General features: G+C 38.6%; 1 protein-coding gene across 3 annotated transcripts in view; it reads left to right on the top strand.

Annotated features, from left to right (window-relative positions):
• Positions 1-20060, top strand: part of LOC122314718 (calcium-transporting ATPase 3, endoplasmic reticulum-type) — a 54082-nt gene that overhangs the window by 9856 nt on the left and 24166 nt on the right. For all 3 annotated transcript variants that reach the window (XM_043130276.1, XM_043130275.1, XM_043130278.1), the window contains 9 exons: positions 3326-3411; positions 6403-6504; positions 8350-8403; positions 8891-8992; positions 16303-16361; positions 17228-17372; positions 18332-18439; positions 18702-18854; positions 19011-19115. In XM_043130276.1, coding sequence (XP_042986210.1) covers positions 3326-3411; positions 6403-6504; positions 8350-8403; positions 8891-8992; positions 16303-16361; positions 17228-17372; positions 18332-18439; positions 18702-18854; positions 19011-19115 — 914 coding nt within the window. The remainder of the gene's footprint in view (positions 1-3325; positions 3412-6402; positions 6505-8349; positions 8404-8890; positions 8993-16302; positions 16362-17227; positions 17373-18331; positions 18440-18701; positions 18855-19010; positions 19116-20060) is intronic.

The raw sequence follows: 20060 nt of genomic DNA, 5'->3' as shown, positions 1-20060 counted from the left end.
GGACCGGATGGGTTTTCTATGGATTTCTTTCAGGATTGTTGGGAAGAAAATGACCAGGGACAAAGCTCTAGGACCGGATGGGTTTTCTATGGATTTCTTTCAGGATTGTTGGGAAGTGATAAAGGAGGACTTGATGAAGGTGTTCCAAGAATTTTATATGGCTGGAAAATTTGAAAAAAGTCTGAATGCCACATTCCTTGTATTGATATCGAAGAAGGTGGGGGCGTTGGAAATCACAGAATATCGGCCTATTAGTCTAGTGAATGGGGTATATAAGATAATCTCCAAAGTTCTTGCGAACCGACTGAGTGAGGTGGTGGGGAAGATTGTTTCGAATCCACAAAATGCATTTGTAAAAGGAAGACAGATTCTAGATGCAGCGCTTATTGCAAACGAATGCCTTGATAGTAGACTGAAGGTTGGAAATTCCGGGATCTTGTGTAAACTAGACATGGAAAAGGCATATGATCACGTCAATTGGGATTTGCTTCTCAATTTGCTAAGGAGATGTGGTTTTGGGGAGAGATGAGGGAAATGGATCCATTGGTGCATATCGATGGCGAAGTTCTAAGTGTTGGTAAATGGCGGTGCATTGGGCTTTTTTAATAGTTCACGTGGTTTGAGACAAGGGGATCTGTTGTCACCTTTATTGTTTGTTATAGTCATGGAGGCTTTAAGCAGGATGATCACATCCCTGGTTACGAATGGCTTCGTTGAGGGTTTTAAGATTGGAACCCTGGATAGGGGCATTATTAATATTTCTCACCTATTGTTTGCAGATGATACCCTTATCATGTGTGAAGCGGAACAGAGTCAGATGCAAGCACTGAAGGCTTTATTCCTTTGTTTCGAGGCAGTGTCTGGGTTGAAGGTAAACCTCAAGAAATCAGAATTGGTGCCAATTGGGGAAGTGCCTAACATGCGTTAGTTAGCTAGATCGTTGGGGTGTAAGATAACGTCTCTACCTATGACTTATTTGGGACTTCCTCTGGGAAGTGCCTCGAGGGCGTTGTCGGTATGGAATATTGTGATTGAGAAAATTGAGAGGAGATTGGTGGGATGGAAGAGAATGTATTTGTCTAAAGGTGGTAGGATTACTCTGATAAAGAGTACACTCTCTAACCTACCTACTTATTTTTTATCTCTTTTTCCAATACCGGCGAGTGTAGCGGCCCGTATTGAGAAACTCCAACGTGACTTCTTGTGGGGGGGATGAGGGAGGAGTTCAAGTTCCATCTGGTTAAGTGGGCGCAGGTTTGTCGTCCCATCTTGAGTGGAGGGTTGGGGATTAGAAACCTAAGGGTGTTCAATCGAGCATTACTAGGAAAATGGCTGTGGAGATATGCGACAGAACCAGAATCCTTATGGAAAATGGTGATTGAGAAGAAATATGGTGTTCTATGGGGGGATTGGTGCTCTAGAGAAGTAAGGGGGGCCTATGGTGTTGGGCTGTGGAAACACATAAGAAGAGGATGGGGGGTGTTTAATCGCTTTGTTAAGTTACAACTGGGTGTGGGCTCAAGGATAAAATTTTGGAGTGATGTTTGGTGTGACAATAGGGCCTTACAAGATTTATTCCCTTCTCTTTTTCAGCTAGCAAGTGCAAAGGACGTCTCAATGGCAGATGTTTTGGAGACCTCGGGGGGACATACTCACTGGAATGTTACCTTTAGTAGGGCGGCACAAGATTGGGAAGTAAGTTGCTTTGCTGAGTTCTATAGCCTAATATATGCTATCAGACCAAACAGGCAGCTTGAGGATGTTATGTGGTGGAAGCTGGCAGCCAAAGGCTCTTTCACTGTTCGCTCATTCTATAAGGCACTTACTATGGAACCAAATGCTCAGTTTCTTGGGAAAAAGATATGGAGACATAAGGCACCACCCAAAGTCTCTTTCTTTGTATGGACAGCTTCTCTGGGAAGGATTCTCACAATTGATAACTTGAGGAAAAGGAGGATTATTATTACAGAGTGGTGTTGTATGTGTAAAGGTGGGGGAGAGTCGGTAGATCACCTTCTCCTGCATTGTGATACAGTTGGAACCCTTTGGAATGAGGTATTTACTCGACTAGACATGGCATGGGTTATGCCGAAGACGGTGAAGGCAGCTTTAGCGAGTTGGCCAAATGTAAGCGGAAGGCAACCAATTAGAGCAATGTGGAAGATGATTCCTCTATGCATTATGTGGTGCTTATGGCAGGAGCGCAATGAGAGGACTTTTGAAGACCAAGAAAGATCTTTAGAGGAACTAAAAGTTTTATTTTTCAGAACTCTTTGTAATTGGGCCATAGCTGTGGATTTTAATGGCGTGGTTCTTCATGATTTTCTGGTCTCTAATGTGCCTACCTAGTTAGGGCATTAGTCTAGTGTAATTGGCTTTGCCATTCTTTGATCAATATATTTATTTATTCATAAAAAAAAAAGAAAATTTAGGTCTTGCTACTAACTTTTTACAGTATATATTATGTTTAATTTTATTTTGTTATATCTTGAAAAAAGTTCGATACACAAAGTGTATTTGAATGTATTATGCCTTTTCAATCGATAAAAAAAAGTAGTATGAATTTATGCCTTTTCCTTTTTTCGCAAGAAACTTGTGGTTGTTTTTTAATAGCATTTAGTCATATTATCAATTGCTTAGTTTTTCAATGAAACCATGAAAATTTGTAGTAAGAACCATATTATTTGTCTGGTATTTTCATTTGGAATGTCCCACAATATTGTTCAATTTTGAAAGTCAGTGTACACAATTTTAATAAGTTCTTAACTTATCATTTACTTTACTTTTTTTTTTTGATAAGTAAAAATATTATATATATCAATAGGAGTAACTAAGTACACTGGACGTATACAAGAAACACCTAGCCCATACTAGAGAGCCCGTGAAACACTACCCAAAAACTCCAAGCCCGAATTAGAATGGAACACACCTCCCCAACCCCAGCCCCTTGTTTCCCATAAAACTAATTCTCTACCCGAGAAACCCACTACAAGAACGTCTTCACTACTTTACTTTTTCTAGGTAATACTCCTTTTCCATTTATTTTATATAAGGTCAGGCTAAGGAGGGCAATTTCAAGAATTGATTCTGTCAGAAATACTGGCATATATCTTCTTATCTAAAAAATACTGGCATATATCTGGTATAAATGGATTAAATATTCATTCATTCCTTTTCAGATAAACAGCTAAATGGCTTTATGTTAGGTTCAAGAGAGAGGCATATGTTCAATTATTTGTTTGTGTGGGAGATCGATAAAGATTAGGTTTGTATGTACATGTAACCTTTGATTCATTTGAAGTTTTTATTTGATGATGGCTGACAGGTGAGAGCTGCTCTGTGGAAAAAGAGCTTGAATCCACCAGATCAGCAAATGTCGTATACCAAGACAAGACAAATATTCTTTTCTCGGTAACTATTTAAAATATTCTTGCATTATGGAGCTGTCACAATTAATGTCTTTGACGTTCACATATGGTATAGATGGAGGATATTTGCCACTTCATGACATCTGTCTTGAAAAATACAGCATAATTTGGAATTTAAGGTTTCATTGTTTGGTTTTCCAAATTAATTGATGGTATAGTTGTATATATTAATTGGTTTTCTGATTGGTTTCTTCACCTGGCCCTCTTATACCATTTGCTTGTTAGTTCTGCAGCGCCCCCCCTTCCCCCTCCCTTCCCTCTATAAAATATATATATATATATATATTTATACAGTATATGCCTGTGGTATGCATTGAATCCATAGAAAGAAGTTGAGGCAAGGTCTGGGCTGTTTCATCGGAAAGAATCTATGGAAACACATCCTTTATAGCTGGAAGTTCTTCCAACAATCGTAGTATTTTGTTAGTCCTGAAAGAGTATAGAGGAGGGAGGAGGGAGGAGGTGGATGGAGAGGGACCAAGGTCTTGTAGGTTTTCATTTGAACTTTAACATGTGGTGTGTTCTTCCAGACATGGATTGGGATTCAAATGACCCATGATGGGGTGTGTTTGGCATGGTGCGATTGGTAAATTGCCTGAGGTTGTGAAGACATACCCATTGGTTGTCAAACTAGTATAGGCAAAGGTGTCAGCAGAGCTGGGGGAGACAAACATCAGTATTTTGGCAAAGGTAGGTTTGGTGTGGCTCAAAATGTGCCAAGAATCCAATTTTAGCAAAGGGGGTATAGAAGTTGGATGTTGAAAGTGAGCAGCTCAATAAGAACAAAAGTGGTTGTTTGGGTTTTAGCCAACTTAGAGAGATGCTGATGGTTTTCAAAAAGGAGGTGGATAAGTAATTTTTAATAAGTAATCTAAATTCATTAAAAATCGAAGGGTGTACCGAAGTATATAAGAAATATACAAAGAATTACCTAAACAAAAGGGAAGGTGTATTGAGAGGTTGTATATGAGTGTAGCCCTAAGCACATTTTGTTCGATTAGTGGGGTGGACCCTTAGAAGCACTTGCATCATAAACAGTTGGACATACCCAGCCCATGTTTATGGGGGAGGATGCTGTTCCAATGAGATCAGTAGGTCTATTGGGGTTAGGCTATGGAAAAAAATTAGGAGGGGGGTAATCTCATTTTGTTTAATATGTGATGGATGATAGTTCTAACATCATATTTTGGTATGATGTGTGATGCAGGAACCATTCCTGACTATCTTCCTATGGCTGTTTATTTTTTTTTAATTTTTTTTTTTTAATATCCTAATGCAAGGAGGCTTTGGTTGCATAACACTTGTAGATTTATGACAGCATGTGCCAATGGAATATGGAATGTTGCTTTTATTAGACTGGCCTATGATTGAGAGATGAAGCTTCTCTGTTTGTTCTTCAACAAGTTGCATTCCTTCAGGTGGGGTAGTGAAGATCAAATATGTTGGAAACCGTTGAAAAATGTATCTTCAAGGTTATATCCTTTTTTCAATGCGCTCATCCCTCCAGTTGGCTCTTCATTTCCTTCGAAGCGTATTTGGAGAAACAATTCTTTGAGGGTAGTATTTTTTGGATGGTGACCTTAGGAAAGATCTTAACAATGGATAATTTCAGATGTATATTGTAGTAACCAGTTGGTGTTTTATGTGCAAGAAGAACAAGAAAAGCATTGATCACCTTATGCTAGATTATGAGTTGGCTACTGGCTAGTATTCAGAACTGCCTATATTTTGATGGCTATTCACAACAGCTCCCAACTATCTAGCTTTCTAGATTTTAAAGACTTGCTTTTTTTCTTCTCTTACTAGTTGCATGTATCTTTTTGTATACTTATTGTGTACTTGGGATGCGCCACTATGCACTTTTAATGAAATCACAATTTCATTATAAAAATAAAGTTGAGTTTTTGCACAGATTAGGCTCATACTGCATGGTAGGCACTAATGGAGATTAATCCAGTTAGGAGAGAAGTAGGTGTTTCAACAGTTCAAATCAAATTCAGGTCTAATTTTTGGGATTGACATTTCACAACCTACGTTGTCAATCCATGGACTATTCGGCTGCAAATTGAGTTCTGGATGATCTGGTTTATTTTGGCGATCATCTGTGTAGCAAATTGTAGTCTGGCACATGTATGATCTAGCATTTCTCATCTACATTAATATTATATATGATTTAGCATTTCTCATCTACATTAATATTATATGACTAATACCGATGCTTGTTTATTTGTAAGTAGAAGAGTAACAATAATGAATTTTAATTATGGGCGAGAAGAATTAAACCTATTGCTTAGTAAGGGACTTCAAGGTAGCCTATACCATTGTATATTATCATTTTTGTGTAATCTGTCTTTCTGTCATTATGGTGTGCAATGTCTTTTCCTCATTAGCATGCGGTAATCTGTTTTATCTTTTGGCAGCATATGATTTCCATATGATCTTGAATCTGTGTGCGTGCATGGTGTGGGGATGTTAATGGCTGAAAAGCACTTTTACCTCAAAGTTAAGAATTGAAGGATGAGGAATTCTTCATATTTGTTATTTGTTAGTTGGTGCTTAAAAGCCTTTGATACAAGCTTGCTTGTGTTTAAAATCTAGTTTTTTCACCCATAGATAGCTTTGCCTTCAAGCATTCAATTATCCATTGTATGCTTTGCTTGTGATTTACTTATCTGAAAAAAAATGATTTACTTATCTGAAAAAACTACTTCTGTTATTTGTGCAGTCTTTACATTTTAATTCTTTTAAATTACTGCTTTGGTTATAATATGGTTACGTGTCTAAAAAAGTTGGGAAGAACATAATTTTGCAGAATATTGTTTTGGTATGAACTGATTTTTGAAATTTTATTACTAGCAGAGAATTGAAGGATTTTTTTTTTTTCTTTTTTTATAGTTTTCTGCTGATTTTTTCAAAAGCTGTTGATGTTAAATTTTTTAGCAATAAAAAGGTTCTTGCATATTTTGACCACCAGGGTACTGTAGTGGTTGCTGGTAGGGCAAGAGCTGTTGTGGTAGGAGTTGGTACCAACACAGCAATGGGCAGCATACGTGATTCAATGTTGCAAACAGAAGATGTAAGCTTTTTATAACTTCTGCTTTAGACTATTTTGTATCTGGAGAGTTGTCTTTTGCCAGGTATTTTGTTTGCACATGTACTGCTTATTTTCTTTTGCAGTTGTATATTTATAGAAATATCTATTGCCAATATCATTCTTCCCGTCATTTATGCATGTCTTTTTTTTTTTTTTTTTTTTTTTTTAAATTTTTTTATAGGTAAACGATTAGAATATATTAATAGGAATAGGCAAAACCTGAATACACAGGTAGTATACAAGAGATTACACCTATTTAGTGGGCCCGTCATTTATGCATGTCGTTCTACCATAGAGATGCAATACGGGTATCCGCTGTTTTTTAGTCGGTAAATGGGCAGTGTACAAATTGACGGCATTAACAGAAAGATTCAACGAATTTATGTAATGTTGACACTGATAGATTAAAACTTGGGGATGAATATAATGTGGACTCTAATAGATTCAACTAGGGTTGTAAATGAACCAGTCTGTTCGATGGCCCGCTCGGTTAAACTCGAATCAAATTCGACTCGTGAAAAAAAAAAAAACTCTTTCGTGAAAGCAGATACCCGCTCGATTTGTAAATGACAAATACCCAACAAAACTTGACTCGACTCAGCTAATGCACGTTAAGGCCCGCTCGTTTATGCTTGAGTCGACTCGTTAGCTTGACTCGATTAAAAATCATTCATATATTGATAAATATATACATACGCCTATGTATATATACATATATATGTATTAGGTAATAATATAATCATACCACTTTTATAATTAAATATATAATATGTAATCTAATTACTTAGCCTATATAGTGAATATACTTCATAGGTATATTTTATAATTTATATAATAATTAGTCGATAAAATTTAATAATTTCATATATTAGTATGTGAGAACTATATATGAAATAGATATATGCTATCATATTAAGTGTATGTACTAATAATATATATAGGCATATAAAATATTGTTATTTTGGATAAATATCATTTTGTTAGATATTAATTATTTATAAATTTTTAAAATTTTATAATTCAATAGAGATTCTACTTGTTAGTTGTATAAATTCATTTTGTTAGTTGTTATTTTGGATAAATATCATTTTGTTAGATATTAATTATTTATAAATTTTTAAAATTTTATAATTCAATAGAGATTCTACTTGTTAGTTGTATAAATTCAATATTAGATTTTTTATTTATTTAATTATTAAATCTTATTCAAAAAATAAAAAAATAAAAAATTCGAGCTTGAGCTCGGCTTGACTCGACTTGAACTCGTTTGTGGGACGGGCTTGAGTTGAGAGTTTAGCTTATCGAGTCGAGCTTAAACAAAGAAAAAAAAAAATCTCGAACTCTAGTATTTTGAGTCGAGCCAATCTCGGCAAGCCAAAGTCTGGCTCGGCTCAGGTCAATTATGGCCCTAGATTCAACGAAGTTCCGTGTAGGGAAACTTTCGAGGGTGCAGTGCACGGGACCGGGGTTTACTCTACAGGGGTGGGTCCCAAGGTCCCTGCCTTGGAGAGGTTCTCTGACATTAAAAAAGAAAAAGAAAGAAAGAAAAAAACTTAGGAATGAATATAAAGTGTATTTATGGCTTCTTCTCAATATCAATTCTGAAGTAGCTGTGGATGTTTGAATTGATATCTTGACCACCTGATTGACCTTGTTGTGGGTCTAGAGTTTTTTTCATGTAATTACAAAATGGGCATTTCCATATTTGATTTTCCTATGGCTAATGATATCGAAGCATTCTTACCAGAATGATAATATGATTGAACTCCTATTTAAATGTGAGTTTTATTTTTACAATCTAGTTGCTTATACCACAATTGTTTGCAGGAAGTGACGCCTTTGAAAAAGAAGCTGGATGAATTTGGTACTTTTTTGGCCAAGGTGATTGCAAATTGTCTTCAATTGTTACTGACCATAAAAAAAATTTCTTCAATCTTCAGTCTTCAATATGTTCAGGGGCATAGATATGTGATTATCATGGAGGATGTGTATGGTGTGTACAGACTGGTTCTGTTTAAAATCTGGGTTGTGGTTGAGCTTTTGCTGTTCTCATCTTTGACCTGACACTGTTTTAGTCATCTTCATCTTGTTGGACCTATATCAGGCTGCTACTCAATATATGTTGCTGAGTGGCAAGTGTTCTAATGTGCTTTTTGAGGATAGAAGTTCGTTAACAATTAATAGTTTATGCTGTTTTTTTAACTATGGTATTGTCATTCTTTCTTATAAGTATCATGGGTTTCATGTATAAAAAGAGTTTTGCGATACCTCGACATTTTCCTATCGCATATCTTTATATCTCGTTTGAGTTTATGGTTTAAGCACTAGTTTCTATTTGATAAAATCTTATCAATGGTTATGTTATTAGGTTATTGCAGGGATTTGTATACTGGTATGGCTTGTAAATATTGGTCACTTTCGTGACCCTGCCCACGGAGGGTTCTTGCGTGGTGCAATTCATTACTTTAAGGTAATTTCTCATGAACAAGGCTCCTCTTTTCAATTAGCTTTCAATAAAAGGTCTTTTTGGTGTCTTAGTAGTTAGTACTTTCTGTTTACTCTAATGTAGTCTTCTCAAAGTTTGGCTGACATCTGGCAGAAAGCTTTTATAACATTGGTTTCAAATATATAAAGTTCTTTGAAATCATAATCTTCTTTAATGGACTGCATCTATAAACTTTAATGGACATAGTTTACGTGATTTTCTAGAATCTTTTTCTTCTACTACATAGGTATCTCATGGAGGGGACCTCTTACCATTCTCTCTCCATACATTTTCATCTGCTCTCTGTATACTTTGAAAAAAACGCTTCCTGCTTGGAACTATTGATGAATTTGCTACTGCAATTTTGAGTTGGTTCCGATGGGATTCTTTAGAGAGGTGGGGATAGACTCAAAATTGTTCACTCTAGCTAAAGAGGGAGGATTTTTTCGTATCACAGAGAGGATGGAAGAGACAACAGGAACTCTTTAGTGAAACAGAACATAATCTAGTGGCTGGTCAAGGCGTTGGAGGGTTGCTCGAGTAGAGAGAAGGAGTTTTACAGCTCCGTTAGAGAGGGATACTGCAGTTATTTACCTAAAAAATGCTCTAACAGCAGGGGTCGATTTTTGGAGGTGGCAGAATACAGAGAGGGAGGAGGGAGAAGGCTTATCATCTTCCCAGAAGGGGATGGGGGGAAAGGCTGGAAGAGGCTGAAGTAGGCTTTGGGGGAATTGTTGCAAGACGAGAGACCATGGGGAGGACCTCACGGTGAAACTCTAATAAGGCCTTAGGTCGAGAAGAAGCGGATGTACAAGGAGGCATTGCGAAACAGACTTGGGGTACGTGATGGGGCGGGGTCCTCTGACACGCGCATGCCTCGAGCTCCTTTGTTAGGGACCTCGGTCTAGTCCCTAAACACTATGGTTCTCTAGATCCGCTTCACCCAATTATGACCGATGAGCCTATCCTTCTTGCTTGCCCTTTGACTTGAGTCTAGACTTGAGTGATGATATTTGGTGAATATGGATGATTGATGTTGTGGTTTGTGAATTGGATCTTGATGGGATGGTATGGTGTATGTGATGATGATGGTATTATGGTAAATATGGAAGTGAGGAAAGGTTTCCTAAAGTATAGGAATTCCTTATGGAGGCTAGGGTTTTATGTAGGAAATACGGAGGCACTAGATCTAATGTAGATCTAGTGTTTTTATGATGTAAGGGTTTAGATCTAGGATTATGGAAGATATATGGATGATAATATGGTGATGGGATGATATGGAAGTGAAGGAAATATGAAGGGAATAATCCAACAAGGCTAGATCTACTTGGCAAAGTAGATCTAGTGTGTTGGGATGATATGGGGCATGATAGATATTGTTAAGTGCAAAAAGAGTAATGCAAATAACAAGTATGAAACTCAATAATGGAAAAGAGAACAAACTTGCTCATAGATTGATAGATGAAACAACACCCCTCCACAAACGTCAAGGTGTTGAATCTCTATTTGAGATTTACACGGGTTGCACCCAAATAGCCCAAGTGCCAAGCACCGAAGGAGATCTCAAGAACAAATAAGCCGTCGACAAAGGAATTTGTCAAAAGATAATGAAAAATGGGATTAGGGTGGCCTTTATATAGGCTTACAAGGGGGGACTCCTAATGGTACTTGAATAAAGAATTAATTTCTATGAAGGAAATAAATCCTAGTAACACTAGCATAAGGAAATAATTCCTAGTACTACTAAAACAAGGAAATAAGGAAACATATAAATACTGGAATAAGGAAATAACTCCTAATAATACTAAAATAAGGAAATAACATAAAATAATAAAATAATATTAATATTCTGGCCATGGCATGCTGGTGGCTCATCAGTGGTGCCGACTAGGCATGTCAGTGAGTGTGTCGAGGCTTGGCCCTGGGCCACTTTTTTAGAGGGTCTAACATCCTTACGGTGTACGTTATGCAGAAGGTGGTAGGAAAGAGGAAAAGGAGGCGTGTTGGAGGATGGAAGAGCTGCAGGAGCAGATATGGAAGTTGCAGGGGGAGCTAGAGGCTTTGAAGACTTTGGTCGGTTGAAATAAGGCAAGTTGTAGTTGTAGTTGTAGGGGCGTTGAGAAGGAAGGGCTAGGCTTGGCCTGTAAGAAAGACAAGGCCCATCAGAGAAGGGGGAGAGTAGAGGTTTGGAAGGAAGTGCGTGGGCCGAAAGGGTTGGGCCAAGAGAAGGGCCCATTGATTAAGGAGGCAGGCCATTTAGGTAGGGCACAACCCACGGCTCACATAAACACGGCTCAGCCCATGGCTCAAAAAAACTCTATGGCTTCTCCTGCTAAAATGTTCGGTGTGCAGCCACCAACGTCGTGCGTGCCACTACCGTCAGTGGAGACGTCGAAGGGTCAACAGAGTTCGCCGATGAGGACGGTGGCCCTCTCAGATGACCGCCCGCAGGTGTGGGGTCATCGAAATGGGGAGGTAGATCCTATGATGACCTATGCGAATCGAGGGAGGCTTGCTTGTGCCATATTAGGTTCAGATAGCGCCACTGAGGGCTCTGGTGGCTCTGACGAACCCCTCTGGTCTTCTTCTCGAGGTGCTTGAGCCTGAGATGACCTCCGCGAGTCGAGAGGAGGAGTTGCTTCTGCCGTATCAGGATTAGACAGTGCCGATGAGGACTTTGGTGGTTAATGGGGCTCCAGCGAACCCTTATGGCATTCTTTTGGTGGATCCCGAGGTGGATGTGAGGGAAGGGGAAGTCTCGGATGATTTGGAATTGGAGGGGTCTCTATATGACTTTGTCGAAGGGGTGTCCTCTGATGAAGAGCATGCTTTGGCCTTGAGGGAACAATTAGGCCTGACTTTTTTTTCCAAGGTGGAGGAAACTAGAGAGGTGGATCCAACACCACTGGATTTTCTGTTTCCCACCCATTTAGGAGGCTTAGGTTGGGTTTATGATAAGGTGAAGGAGATTCAGAAAGTTGTGGGACTGGAGTGAGAGGGATACAGGGAATAGTTTATGGCCCTGCTTACAGCTACAGAAGGGGGGCATCAACAACAATGGAAGATTGTCTCGAAACAACAGCGGGAGCTTAAGAGGTTGACATGGTCATTGAACACTGATGGTAGCTCTAGTCAGAGCAGGCCGAAAGGGAAGGGGCTGGCCCTTTCTCCATGAAATCCAAAAATGTGTCATGGAATGTTCGTGGGCTCAACAAGGCTACTAAATGTTTGCGGATAAGAAACATGCTTTAGGAATGGAAGGTGGACATTGTTTGCTTGCAAGAAACAAAGATGAAGCAGATTGATAGGCGGATTGTGAGGAGCTTGTGGAGTGGTTTTCATGTGGATTGGGTTTACTTGGCTTCTAATGGGGTGTCAGGTGGACTGGTAATCATGCGGGATAGGCGGGTGGTGGAAAAAATAGAGGAATTCATAGGGAGATACACCGTAGCATGCTCATTCAAGAGTGTGTCTGATAACTTTTTATGGGCTTTTGCAGGTGTATATGGTCCAAATTTGGACAGCAACAAAGTACTTTTATGGGAAGAATTAGTTGGTGTTCACAGTTGGTGGAACCTCCCTTGGTGTATTGGGGGAGACTTTAACATTACTAGATTTCCAAGTGAATCTTTCGGTAATAGAGGAGGGAGGTCAGCTATGGTTGAATTCTCTAAGTGCATATCTGATTTGAATTTGGTAGATTTGCCCTTAGCCGAGGGCTCCGCCACATGGGCTAACAATCAGACATGGTCTCGTTTGGATCGTTTCCTCATTTCTCCTGAATGGGAAGCCATTTCCCCGACATTTGGCAAAGGCGTTTGCCTTGTATTAGTTCGGATCACTGGCTTGTCTTGCTTGACTGTGGTGGTTTGCGAAGTGGTCGAAAGTTTCTTAAATTCAAGAACATGTGGTTAAAGTCCGAAGGCTTTGTGGAACGAGTAAGACAGTGGTGGGCGTTGTATCAATTTCAGGGTAACCCTAGCTTTATTCTTGCTGGCAAATTGGAAGTGCTAAAAAGAGATTTGAAACTTTGGAATATGCAATCTTTTGGTGATCTTAGGGAAAACAAAGAAGGAAAGATGAGAGAGATTCAAGAAATTGAGCAGATTCAAGAGGTTAGATCCCTTACCCAAGTTGAAGTAGAACGGAGGACATTGTTGGGTGAGGAGCTTGAGAGAATTATCCTGCTGGAAGAGATTCCGTGGCGGAAAAAATCAAGAGCTTTGTGGCTCAGGGAAGGAGATCGTAGTACCAAGTTCTTCCATCGAGTTGCAAATTCTCATAGGAGAAACAATAATATTGAGATGCTGAAAATTCATGGTACTGAGTGTAGGGAGGAACTGGTTATCAAGGACCATATAGTTGGCTTTTATGAGCAAATCCTTGCTGACCCGATGAGTTGGCGGCCATGTCCTGATGGTTTGGTCTTTGACTCCATTGGAGAGACTGAGAGAGTGATGTATCTCGATTGGAACGGGCTTTTGAGGAAGAGGAGGTGGCCGAGGTTGTGCGGAAATTGGCTAAGGATAATGCACCGGGGCCGGATGGATTCTCTATGGGTTTCCTTCAAGAATGTTGGGATGTGGTAAAGGAAGACATTATGAAGGTGTTCCAAGAACTCCACATGGCTGGAAAATTTGAAAAAAGTTTAAATACAACTTTCATAGCATTGATCCAGAAGAAGGTGGGGGCTAATGAGGTAAATGCATATCATCCCATTAGCTTAGTGGTGTGTACAAGATCCCATTAGCTTAGTGAGTGGTGTATACAAGATCATCTCTAAAGTGCTATCGAATTGGCTTAGTGAGGTGGTAGGGAAGATTATCATCAACCCTCAAAATGCCTTTGTTAAAGGTAGGCAAATCCTTGATGCGGTTCTTATTGCGAATGAGTGTGTGGATGGTAGAATGAAGGAAGGCATTATTGGGATAATTTGCAAGTTAGACATGGAGAAGGCATATGATCATGTTAACTGGGATTTCTTACTCTTATCTTCTTGGGAGATGTGGTTTCGGTGTGAGGTGGAGGTCATGGATCCGATGGTGTATATCAATGGCTAAATTCTCTGTGTTGATAAATGGGAGCCCAACTGGTTTCTTTCATAGTTCACGAGGCCTGAGACAAGGCGATCCGTTGTCGTCATTATTGTTTGTTGTTGTGATGGAGGGTCTAGGCAGGATGATTTCGGCTTTGACTCGTAATGGCATGGCGAACGGTTTTTCGGTTGGAAATCTAGAGAGGAGCATTACTGATATATCTCATATATTGTTTGCAAATGATACTCTTATCCTTTGTGATGCAGATTAGAATCAGGTGTGGGCTTTGAAGGCGATGTTTCTTTGTTTTGAAGCAGTGTCTGGGTTAAAAGTGAATTTTGACAAGTCCGAGATGGTACCAATTGGAGTGGTGCCTAATTTATGGCAACTAGCTCGTTCGTTAGGTTGCAAGGTCGCTTCCCTCCCATTGACATATCTGGGTCTTCCATTTGGGGTAAGGGCAAGATCATCCCTCCTTTGGGAGCCAGTGATTGAGAAAATAGAGAGAAGGTTAGCGAGTTGGAAGAAAATGTACTTGTCGAAAGGAGGAAGGCTCACATTGATCAAGAGTACTCTTTCTAACATTCCTACTTATTTTCTATATCTTTTTCCTATTCTAGCAAGATTCGCAAGCCGAATTGAAAACTCCAACGCGACTTTTTGTGGGGTGGTTTGGGGGAAGAGTTCAAATACCATCTGGTCAAGTGGGAAACGGTGTGTGGTCCTATATCCAATGGTGGTCTGGGTATTAAAAATGTGAGGACTTTCAATTGGGCACTTCTCGGTAAATGGTTGTGGAGATATATTCGGGAATAGGAAGCCTTGTGGCGAGGGGTGATCGGGTGCAAATATGGTGATATATGTTGGTGGGAGTGTACTAAAGAAGCTAGAGGAGTCGATGGAGTGGAGTTGTGGAAACATATCAGAAAAGGTTGGACGGTCTTTCTTTGGCACACCTGCTTTCAGTTGGGGGATGGAACCAGGATTAAATTCTGGCAAGATATTTGGTGCGGTGATACGACTTCATAAGAGTTATTTCCCTCTCTTTTTCAAATTGCCAGTGTCAAAGAGGCTTCAGTGGCGGATGATATGGAATATCGGGTGGGCAATTTCATTGGAATATAAATTTTAGCAGGGTTGTGCAAGATTGGGAGATGAACAGTTTTGTAGATTTTTACAGTCTCCTGTACTCTGTGAAGCCTAGTAATCTACAAGAAGATAGGTTGTGGAGAGGAGTGTTCTCGGTTCGCTCCTTCTATAATGCTCTCTCTCAATATCCCAACAGTTAGTTCCCTTGGAAAAGGATATGGAGACATAAGGCGCTCCTCAAGGCGGCTTTATTTGTGTGGACAACCACTTTGGGTAAGATCCTTACAGCTGATAATTTTAGGAAAATGAGGGTTATTGTAGCAGATTGGTGCTTTATGTGTAGGGGAGGGGAGTGAGTTGGTAGATCATCTTTTGCTACATTTTGAGATTGCACAAGCTTTGTGGGATGGGGTGCTTAGTAGGGTAGAGTTGGGTTGGGCCATGCCGGGGACCGTGGTGGCAGTCTTGGCCTGCTGGCCCAACATAGGAGGTCTGTCTCAGATGTCAGCGATTTGGAGGATGATCCCATTGTGCATCATGTAGTGTTTATGGTAGGAGCAGAACGCGTGGACATTTGAAGGCAAGGAGTGATCGCTAGAGAAGTTGTTGGCTTTATTTTTTAGTACGCTTTGTAATTGGGCCATGGCTATTGATTTCAATGGAATGGTCCTTCATGATTTCCTTGTCTCTCTTGCGCCCGCTTAAAAGGGCTGTTTCTTGTGTATACTGGGCTAGGCCTATTCTTTGAGTAATAAAGTTTTGTTTACCTAAAAAATTAAAAAAAAAAAAAAAAAAAAGGTATCTCATGTATACTACTTTTGTACTTGGGTTGCACCTTTATGCTTATTAATAAAATCATCCGATTTATCAAAAGACATTCAGGCTGGGGGATCATTTTGAGTCAAATTGGAATAATTTTCTATATTTTAGCTTGGCATGAAAGATTTTCTTCACAAAAGATGTGTAGGTGCTATGAATCTCTTGATAGCTGTCAGATAAGTAGGCATGGTGATCTTCATTTTACTCTGCATTTCCCTTAAATTTTGAGGCTTTTGGCAGTTTTTAATTGGAGTTGGTCAATATGTTTGGATTTGGGACTCAGAACTAAATAAAATGTCTTACATTACCAATTTTAATATGTTTTAAAGATTTTTCTGGGTCTCTGTCTAGATTGCAGTTGCTCTTGCAGTTGCAGCGATTCCTGAAGGGCTTCCTGCTGTTGTTACAACGTGAGTGCTTTTACTTTATCTTACATTAATAATTCCCTGTCGCTATACTGATGTAGATACAGGTTAATTTAACTTTATGTAAAGAAACACACACTAACTTGGGAGTAGTGTCTGTCGCATGTGGATATGAAAGCTGCCTCAAAACCAAATAAAATGCAAGAGATGCTGGAACCTACAGGAAAAAATAAAGCACTTATCAGAAGAGTGCATCAATTGAGAATTCATAGTATAGGAAGTCCAGAAAATTTGTTGCTGAGGTGTCAGAGTGAATGTTTGCATAGACTAACTCACATTCTTGTAATTCTTTTTTACTACTATCCCTCTTTCTCTATATTGTGATTATATGTTTTAAATTGTTGAAAATACAAAATCTTTTCTTCTTTAGTTCTTTGATTGGAGTTCTATATGCTTTTGACTTTTGTTTTTTGTTTTTTTGTTTTTTGTTTAATTATAACTATGTCCCATACTATAGCATGTTGAATGGCATGTCAATTTTTCCTCCCCCCCAAAAAAGGGGACATTTCTAAACATACCTGGACTTGATGAATGCTATAGTGTTTCTTTTATTTTTCATTTTTTATTTCTATGTGGCTGTTTGATGGCTTATTTCGTTTCGTATTTTTGTAGCAGCTCAGCATGCATCTTATATAATAGATTTGATATATATTTCCATTTTTCTGCTTCACTCGATTTGATTAATTGCACATGGTGTTTTTTATTTTTATTTTTATTTTTATTTTTCATGTGGCTGTTTGAGGGTTTATTGTTTCTATTTTTTAGCATCTCAGCATGCATCTTATCTAATAGGACTGATTATGTGTTTCCAATTTTCTGCTTCACTCGGTTTTTCTCCACTCATACTGTAGATGTTTGGCGCTTGGTACAAAGCGAATGGCTCGGTTGAATGCTGTTGTACGATCATTGCCATCTGTTGAGACCTTAGGCTGCACTACAGTAATTTGCAGTGACAAGACTGGAACTCTGACTACTAATATGATGTCTGTATCCAAGGTGATTCTCCTCAGACAAAGAAATTGAACGCTTAAAACACTTGCACCATTTAATTGTAGCACCTTTAAAAGTTTTTACTTTTCATCTTCAAAGCCTATCTTTCTATTAACTACTTTCTGCTATCATATAGGGTGTCATTTTTTTGGTAATGATCTGAATCTGAATTTTCTTGTTCTGTACTTATCAGATTTAATGTATCTCACATGGACATTCTTATTTCCTCCTCTCTGCATGGGTTTTTTTTGCTTGCACGTGGACACTGGGTGGAGAAGATTTAACCATGCAATTTGTATTTTCATTTCCTTTGCTGGCAGCATGTTATCTTCTTAACAGACAATGAATAGCTCTCATGCATTCAATTTCATTCCATTTTCTTCAATTATATGCCAAGTCTGCTGAGCTAAGTGGTTGTTTGGAATCCCATGGGTGTGTCTGTGTGTGGACACTCGTTTTTCCTAACAGTTATATATTGGAATTTGACGAAAGCTCAACAGCAAAATCTTTTGGCTGACTTATCATAAAAAAAGAAAAAACTGGCTGAAGTGCAGAATTTCAGTAATCATAAGCTTGCTGAGAGAGTTGACTTCTGAAATATTCAGTTGGGATGTTTGAAAAAAGTATTATTACCTTCAGAAATGCTTGATCTACCTTCTCCCATTCCGTAAGGCTGTAATTTGCCATTATTGTAGAGGATCATCCTTACAATAATGAATTCATTCTTTTCTGATGAGAAATACTTGCTACCATGCAATATGACAGACATTGTCTCTCTGTTTTTCTCGTGCTTTTTGGAAATTTAAGGATTTACCTTCTCTTTCAAAGAGGAAATTTGAGGCTTTGAGGTTGTGATTCGGATAATAGATATGCCCCTATGACCATCCACATACTATTACAGACTGAAATGTTTTTTTTTTAAAAAAATTAATTTTAATTCATCCTCTGCTACTCTGTCTGGCCAGATATGTGTGGTTCGTTCTGTAGAGCATGGTCCTGTGATCTCCGAATTTGATGTCAGTGGGACAACATATGCCCCAGAAGGAATTATTTTTGACAGCACTGGGACACAGGTATTTTATTTTGCATATTCCGCAACACATTTACATCAACGTTACTTTAATTGCTACTTGTGAAATTAGAATTGTATGTAAAGAAGTTGAGCTTATGTGAGCTTTGTTCAAGAGCATAAGCTGAGTTGAGCCAAATTTTATTAAAAAGAAATATAATGTTGCTTGAGTTTTAGAAATGAGTCTAGAAATATGTAGTTCATGTCTTCATTCAGGATCTACCATTTTGGGGTACCTCAATATAATTTTTCGGGTTGTTTTGCAGCTCGATTTTCCAGCTCAATTACCTTGTCTTCTCCACATAGCAATGTGTTCAGCCCTTTGTAATGAGTCTATCTTACAATATAATCCTGACAAGGGAAACTATGAAAAAATTGGCGAGTCAACTGAAGTAGCCCTCCGGGTCCTGGCAGAAAAGGTTGATTTCATATATCTACTTATTAGAGATATATAGTTGTCCTAAATACTTTGATGGTTGCTTTTGCTTATTTTTCTTTCTTTCCTTCTGTATACCTTTTGTCACACAGTTCTTTTTTCAAGATGCAATTTTATTATGTTACCCTCACGTTTTCAGGTAGGTCTACCTGGTTTTGACTCTATGCCTTCTGCTCTGAATATGCTGAGCAGGCGCGAGCGTGCATCATACTGTAATCATTATTGGGAGAACCAATTTAAAAAGGTTTGATTTGTGAAGTCTTCCCACTTGCATAATATATACCTTTACTCTTTTGGACTCGTTCTATCTTTTTTATATTCCCTGCATACTCGGGTAATGCTTTCATTGCTTAATAATAAAGTTTATCTTAAATACTGATAAAAAATAAATAAAGTTTGTCTTCTTTAAATAGAGCCCATAACTATATACAAACGCACACATGTACGTATCTCTATATCAACCAAGTTGAAATACCGCTTACCTTGTGGCCTGACATCTCTGTACAGAAAATATTAAAAGAGCATTAGAAGATAGATTATTGTGGAGGCCTTTTCATCCTTTTGTTTGGGTGTGAGATGAGCACTCACCAATTTTTAAGTTATTGGGTTTTATTTTCATCTATACTATCACCTTGGGTACAAACAATCTCTAGGGGCCATCGGATTGGGAGATTTTCTCATTGAATTACCCGAGGTGCACTTGCGGGAAACTCCTTGTCGAGGGCCTGTGCACCTCCAAGATTAGTCGGGATGTTGTTCCTGGACACCTGGTGCCAATAAAAAAAGATAAAAATCTATACTAGACTACTTGATTAGACCATTGAAACAATGTAATAATGAGTTGCTATGCTTTAGATGAATAATGCATGATATCTATTGAGGAAAGGGAAATAAGAGATAACAAGATATTTTTAAGTTATCATGCTTGAAGCCAGCTGGCTCATCCCAAGTATTGAATGATTATCGATATTTGGGTAAAGTCTAATTTAGTCCTTATATCTTTCTATTACGAGCATATTGGTGCTTGGGTTTAAACTTGAACTTTCTATTACGAGCATATTGGTGCTTGGGTTTAAACTTGAAAGTTTAATTGAACTTTTAAGTCTCTGGAGTTTTGACATTGATAAAATCAGTTCCTTTGTTGCTCTCTTGTTTATGTTGTTAACAAAATCCATGCCACCCTTTCTCA

The sequence above is a fragment of the Carya illinoinensis genome, chromosome 7 (genome assembly GCF_018687715.1).
Source record: "Carya illinoinensis cultivar Pawnee chromosome 7, C.illinoinensisPawnee_v1, whole genome shotgun sequence".
Lineage (NCBI taxonomy): Eukaryota > Viridiplantae > Streptophyta > Magnoliopsida > Fagales > Juglandaceae > Carya > Carya illinoinensis.
This window is presented reverse-complemented; position numbering and strand designations above follow the sequence as displayed.